This window comes from Apteryx rowi, unplaced genomic scaffold (assembly GCF_003343035.1).
Source record: "Apteryx rowi isolate R43461 unplaced genomic scaffold, aptRow1 scaffold_143, whole genome shotgun sequence".
NCBI classification, from domain to species: Eukaryota; Metazoa; Chordata; class Aves; order Apterygiformes; family Apterygidae; genus Apteryx; species Apteryx rowi.
This window is the reverse complement of record NW_020447675.1, coordinates 1,539,191-1,545,576: the sequence shown is the minus strand read 5'-3', so window position 1 is coordinate 1,545,576 and position 6,386 is coordinate 1,539,191. Positions and strand designations below refer to the sequence as shown.

The window sequence follows — 6,386 nt, the reverse complement described above, 5'->3', positions numbered from 1 at the left end:
TGCCGTCTGCCTGCCTTCCTGCCGTCTGCCTTCCTGTCTTTCAGAATGTTTCCAGGCTACAGTGACCCAGTCCTCCTCTCACTGGAGTCCTTAGCAAAACTTCTGTTGATATCAGTGACAGCAGCCCTGGCTTACTGTTGTGTGAAGCTGGACCCTTGAGGGCCTGATTGCCATATGCAGAGAACACCTACAGTTCCCCCACTTCATTTTGAAGTTAAAAAAATAGGTTTGAGCACTGTGGTAGACAGTTGTTCAAAAAGKAGCATCCTTGGTCCTTTTTTCCACATATCAATACACTGTCTCAGGCTCCCTTACAAGAGTAGCAGTTGCACTTGTGATTCTTTATGTTCGCTGAATGAAACTTCTTGTTTACATTGCTGACAGGGACTTTAGTGATATTTTATTGCGATAGTAAAGGCAGAATTTTAGCGTCATATATCATGCTAGTTTGAAGCAAGACTAATGGATGGAAAATGAGGAGCTGATGTTTTTCTAACAGTTTTTTTGCAGTGGATGCAGAGAACCATCTTAACTAAAATTAGCATCTCTATGTTCATTACAACTGAGAATTTAAGGGATAACTGTACATTCACATTGTACTACCTGTGCAGGCTACTTTTCTTTGTAGAGGAGAGCTTTATAGCCTCTACGAATTTCTTTGAGAGACATTTGGCCATGCATTCCCATTTTCACAGCCTCCTTATTTGGGAAAACATTTCCTAAGGACATTTGCAACAGCAAAATGTCAAAAAAAAAAAAAAAAAAGATTTAGAGTCAGCAATCTTGATTATAGACTGGCGTCACATCAAAAATAAACAATTCACCCTCAATTCACTGTGCTGTGAAGACAAAGTATTGGCTTATCTTGTATGCTTAAATCAGATCTGCTGCTGCCTAGCATATAGATCACTGTGGCAGGTAATCTGTTTTGACTTGTACTAACTCATATCTTTGATGAGACCATCAGAGAACAAACTGAGAAACCATACTTTTGCAGGTGTATTTCATTATAAAAATAGTCAGGGAAAGTCTGTCTACATAAAAACCCCTCTCCCCCTTTTTTAATCTGAGAGCTGAGTTTTACAAAAAGAACTGAAAAGATAAAGTGGTAAACAACTTTTACTATTTTAGTGAACAAATATGCTAACATTTTTTTTAGGGAGTGTTTTTACACTGTTGGCACAATAATTTGCTTTTGCAACTCCTGATGAGATCAGGAACAGTTATTAGGATTCAGTACCATTCAAAATCAGGCCAGATAGAACTACTATCTTGCTATAAATAAACATAATGAAATAAGCATGCAGATGTTTGTGTAGCTGAAAAGGATAGTTTGGGGTTGAAAATCAGGGAGTCAACAGGCTTGAATTGCAGGGAGTCCCTGAGGTCACCTGTACTTAGCCAACATCTTCCTCTTAACCAGTTCTGAGGCTGCGTAACAGGCTGACGAGGCACACGGCTCCCGGGAATCCTGAATCCTGTTCAGCATTGGCAGAGTATTCTGAAGCTTCCACGATGAGCTATTCTTTCTGTACACAAAGTAATATTATGGGAATGTGTTGCTTAGAATGATCTATAAGAAAGTAATAACTCTATGGTAGTATAATGTAGAATAGTCTTTGGTAAGCACATTCAGCCCTTATCAAACGCTATGCTGTTAGCGTAGGGTGATACTGAATTAAAAGGCTCTACTGGGATTTAAAGCAGTGGACTCGGGGGGCTTTCAGACTTGATGACTCCCTGTTTTCTAAGCCCAAATCATCCCCCTTATTACATTAGCAATCTTCTGCTTATTTAATCATGTTTCTTGAGAGCAAACCATTCTGTTTGGGCCTACTTGTGAGTGGTGCTGACCTCTCACCACCTTTACGTTCAGCAGGCAATGTGGCACCTCGGCACCTCTTGGGATCAGACCCTTACTGGAGCAGATCGTGGGATGCACAAATGACAGCTGTTAGCGTCAAATGTGCAGACATCACATTTAATGTAGTATGCTCAATCAAATGTAAAACAGTTGAAGTTTTGATGGCACCAAAAACTACGACAGCAGAAAAACAATAACCTCCTCCAGTAATTGTCTGCTGTTATGATTTTCAGAATATAGATTTTAAGGGTGCTATTTTTGCCCTACAGTTTTTGTCTTTACTTCAATGGAACCGTTCCTGGGTGAGGGATATTACTTCAGGATGGCAGAAATAGCCCACATTAAGTGAGACACACATCAACTTTGAGTTGGAAATGTTGAAACACTGCTGGAACTAATCCAAAAATTTTTGTACACTCGGGGAGTTTCTCCAGCTCCTCTACACTCGTAGCTGTTGCATCTATTTATTATCCCATTCCCCACAGAACTTTGAAAAATCAATGAACAGTTTCCATCCACCAAAAATATTTCATTAGCATTTGATACAGTAAACACATTCTTCATGAACTAAGCTTTTCTTCTCAGTGGCTGTTCTCATAAGGGCTGTTTTAAGTGTTGATGTATTGTGGCTGGAGGAAGGGTAACTTAGAAATCTAACATACAGGAAATACAGACCAATACTTCTAAAAGAAAGAGGCTTTCGTGCTTGGAAAGGCCCTTATATATCATTCTTTCGTGAGTTAGCTTGTTCAGTACTATTAAGTGAAAAAGATGGGGTAAGGAGGCAGAAGGCATGCATTATGTGATATTTCACTGGGACGCTTAATCAGTTGGGAGCCAGGTATCTCTGGAATTGTCTTTCATCCTGAACAAGTAAGATCATATGAATTATTTCTGCTCTTCATCCTGAGACACCTATTTAAATAGGGCTGGGAACAGGCGATATTTTAAGAGGTCTGGATCTTTTGTGGAGATCTTTTCCTCAGAGTGTTTGTGTAGAGCTGCAGTCAAGGTTCAACCAATTGTTAACCATTGCTACTTTTCACTCCAAAGTCTTCTCTGTTTTGTTTCTATTTACACCCTCTTTCCTCATCCATTTTCCTATTTAGGCTTACTTACTGTCTTTTATATTTTGCCTGCTGGATTTCTTATAATACCATTAATTGATTTGATTACTGTGTAGAACCAAAAGAATACAGTACATAAATGTGTCCGGACATGAAAATGAATGGAAGAAGACAAGGAATAAAAATGAATTTAATATTTATTAGTTTGAGTTGAAAGTATTGAACTTTACATGTCGTATCCCTTGCATTTGAGTTGATTGTCTATCCACTGCTAATATACACGTTCCCAGCTGACTCCTTCTGTGTAGACCCACCATTGGCAGACAGCATCCTATTGCCTGGTGTGTGGGGAGGAGAAGCAGAATGAACCTGGCTATTGAGCAAAGAAGAGAAGTCATTAGTTTAAGATTCCTTGGCAGGTTTGTTTTATTACTGCAGTGGCAATTCAATAACGTGTTGAATATAATCTGTTTTGTTGCCTCTGCATCATTCTGGGCATTGGTGTGTGAATACAAGCGGATTAAAAGGTGATGACTGAAGCGGTTGCCTGTCTCCAGCTATCTGTACTATTGCTGTTCGTGGCAAGTGCAGCCCCACCATACACAAAATATAACCTTTTACGGTCCAGCACATTAACCTAAGTCACAGCCTGTTTGAGTTATGTTAATGCACCATCCTGTGCACTGTATAATTGAGGAGCTGCTTCATTTGCATTCAACTATCCCCTTTTCTGGCATTTGGGGCCCTCTAAGAAGATCATGCAGTTAGCAGGGGCARATACAGATTCAGCTGTCCAAGTTTAATCTGCTTGCATTCTTAAATCAATAACCCAAATCTAAATAAATGAAGCTTACAAGCTGGATACTAGCATCACCTGCATCTTGTATTCCTGCATCAGAAAATTTAGTGGTGGGAGTGTTTACCTCAGAAATACTGCAAATATATCAGTTTAAATAAAGACAGTGTCTTTAATCTTCAGTGGCACATAGTTGATAGAGGCAGAAGTGAACTGTGGGTTATATTGCTATATCTGTATGCCAACTGTTGTGTTKTTTTTCCTCCTCTTTGCTAGGTTTCGCCAAAACTCATACCAATGAGGCAGATTTAAACCTGAAATACAGATTGGGCTTGACTTGCCAGAAGGCTTGTCTCCAAATGGGAGCTCAGTGAAGAGAAACTGATGTCTGTTTTGCAATTTTACTTTTTATTATTTTTTTTTTAAGGGCTTTGTAAGTAGTTTCCAGGTAGTCAGGCTGTGACTAGCAGCCTAAATTGTATTTTTACTTATATAACTTTACCAACTTTAATGGAAGGGTGAATTTATTCCCTAAATTTTGAATAACATTGTATTAAAATGTTAGTGAACATTGTCAAAAAAAATGCCTTGTAGTCTCTCTGCCAAAGACTACATTTTTTAAACAGAGATTCAGAAAATGCCTGTGCAAACTTATAATTGCCTCTGCTTTTGCTAATGTCATTAAACCTACAAATCACTCCTTTGCCCTGGAACTACMGCACTTACTATGTTAATTCTCCTGTAAAATTGTGGGTTTCTTCTGGAGTGGCATATAACAAATGTACGCAGCCATAGAGAGGCAGCTGGAATATGGACTTCTCTTTCCTGGACCTCTTAATGAGTTGGTGACAAAACTGTTTATATCTGTGGAAACTGGGTCCTTAACCCTGAATGTATCTGCTGTTTCCACAATGTCTGTGTGCTGGCATTAAGAAGCCTAGTCCTCCCAAAGTCCAGCTCTGACCTCTTCTATTTAAATGGTACAAGCTAGAATGGGGCTAGTTTGAAGGAGGAAAATAAAAGGCCCCATCTCTGTCCAGACAACTGATAGTTGTCCCATGTGAACCACTGTCACTCTCTAGATATAATCCTTCTACTCCCCAGCCTCCATTCAAAGGCAAATGAAGATTGTTTTTGGTGAGAGGTCTGTCCTTCCAGTGTTACAGAGAGGATCAGGTGATTTGGGCACTTAAAAGATTTGTTCCAAAGAAAATATGATTGGTTGAGCGTAAAAGCAATAAGTTTGCACCACTTGCTGATCAAGGCATCAGAAAAAATTGAAGTCTTTGGAAGCCAAACTCATGATAACTAGAATGCATGCCATGAGACAATCAAAATGAAAAGTTATTCTCTCATACTGGTTCTGATATATGGTAAAGATCTCCCTTTTCTTGTTCTTAATTATGAAGTGACTGTTGTTTTTGCAAATACGTAGCATAATTATGACTATATTGGATCTCACATCCCAGATCAGCACAATGAATCCTCACGGTATAGAGCATGAGTTGACTGAAAATCTGCAATTACTAAAATATAATGTTCTTTAAAGGTCCGATGGTTTTATCATTCATCTGAATAGAAACACTTAAAGCACTTTAGTTAAAATAGTTCTTGACATATGTCTGACATCAGCACTGGAGCATGTTAAGTAACTGAAAAAATATGTAAAATATACATGCATATATGCCTATCATACCTATGTGATGAGCAGTGTTGAGATATAGTACAGAAGCGGATTCTAATGCTAGATGGATGAGATATTCACTGTGTTCACATTTCTAGGGAACCAGATATGAAATTCCTGCAGTACCTAGCTCCTCTGTGGCCTTGGGCAGGTTAATCAGCCTTTGTCCTGCATTTTTTTCATTCTAAAGTAAGAAATACTTTTTCTCATGGGACAGGTATAAAATTAGTCTTGATGCACACATGAGTTTTACAGCAGTAAAACTGTTTTGATTAGCGAGATTACTTTTGTTTAGTTGGACTTATTCTAAACATTTCTTTGATAATCTCTTGTCAATACCAGAATAGGTTACCTTTCCTCCCACAAAGGAGCAAGAAAAATGCCTTTGTAAGCACCTTTATACTAGTACAAAGTACTTCCCATACTAGGTTGTATGACTTGAACTGTACTGTGATGCTAATGGGTGGTAGGCCACTGTATAGCCTGAATGTGTAGGCAAGACCCAGTGTGTTGGGCACATGCGAAAGAAATGTGTTGTGCAAGGGCTGATTTGGTTAATATTTCATTTGTACGTAGGATTTGAACCTACGTTGATCAAAGTGCTCCAGAATATCTTAACCCAGGATTAGCACATTTTTTTACCTAGTTTTGGTTTTCAGCTGTTTTGTCTGTTTAGGTATATTTCCTATGGTATTCACTGCATCCAGAAAAGTTACTTTCTTAAAATTTGGCCATTTCTATTGCTATAGAATAATCTAAGAGTTGGACTTAAGTTCTGCTCACTGAGGTTTTGCAGATTAAAAGTCTCTATATAACAAAAGGTAACTGTATGGTAGCCCAGTATGAAACAATTTTGGTTTTGGATAGAGCAGCCAAGAGACTTTTGACTCAGTCCATAGTGAGATTTCACTGACAACTGTACAGCGATGCTGTACTGAGCAAAAGGTGCCTGTCGTTGCCTTCAGAGCTGCAGAT

General features: G+C 38.7%; 1 protein-coding gene across 1 annotated transcript in view; it reads left to right on the top strand.

The window, feature by feature from the left end:
• OXCT1 (3-oxoacid CoA-transferase 1) overlaps positions 1–5,277 on the top strand; it is an 81,259-nt gene extending 75,982 nt beyond the window's left edge. Inside the window, exon 18 of the mRNA XM_026058114.1 lies at positions 4,004–5,277. Within this exon, the coding sequence (XP_025913899.1) occupies positions 4,004–4,039 (36 nt within the window). The 3' untranslated portion in view covers positions 4,040–5,277. The remainder of the gene's footprint in view (positions 1–4,003) is intronic.
• The last annotated feature ends 1,109 nt before the right edge of the window (positions 5,278–6,386 follow it).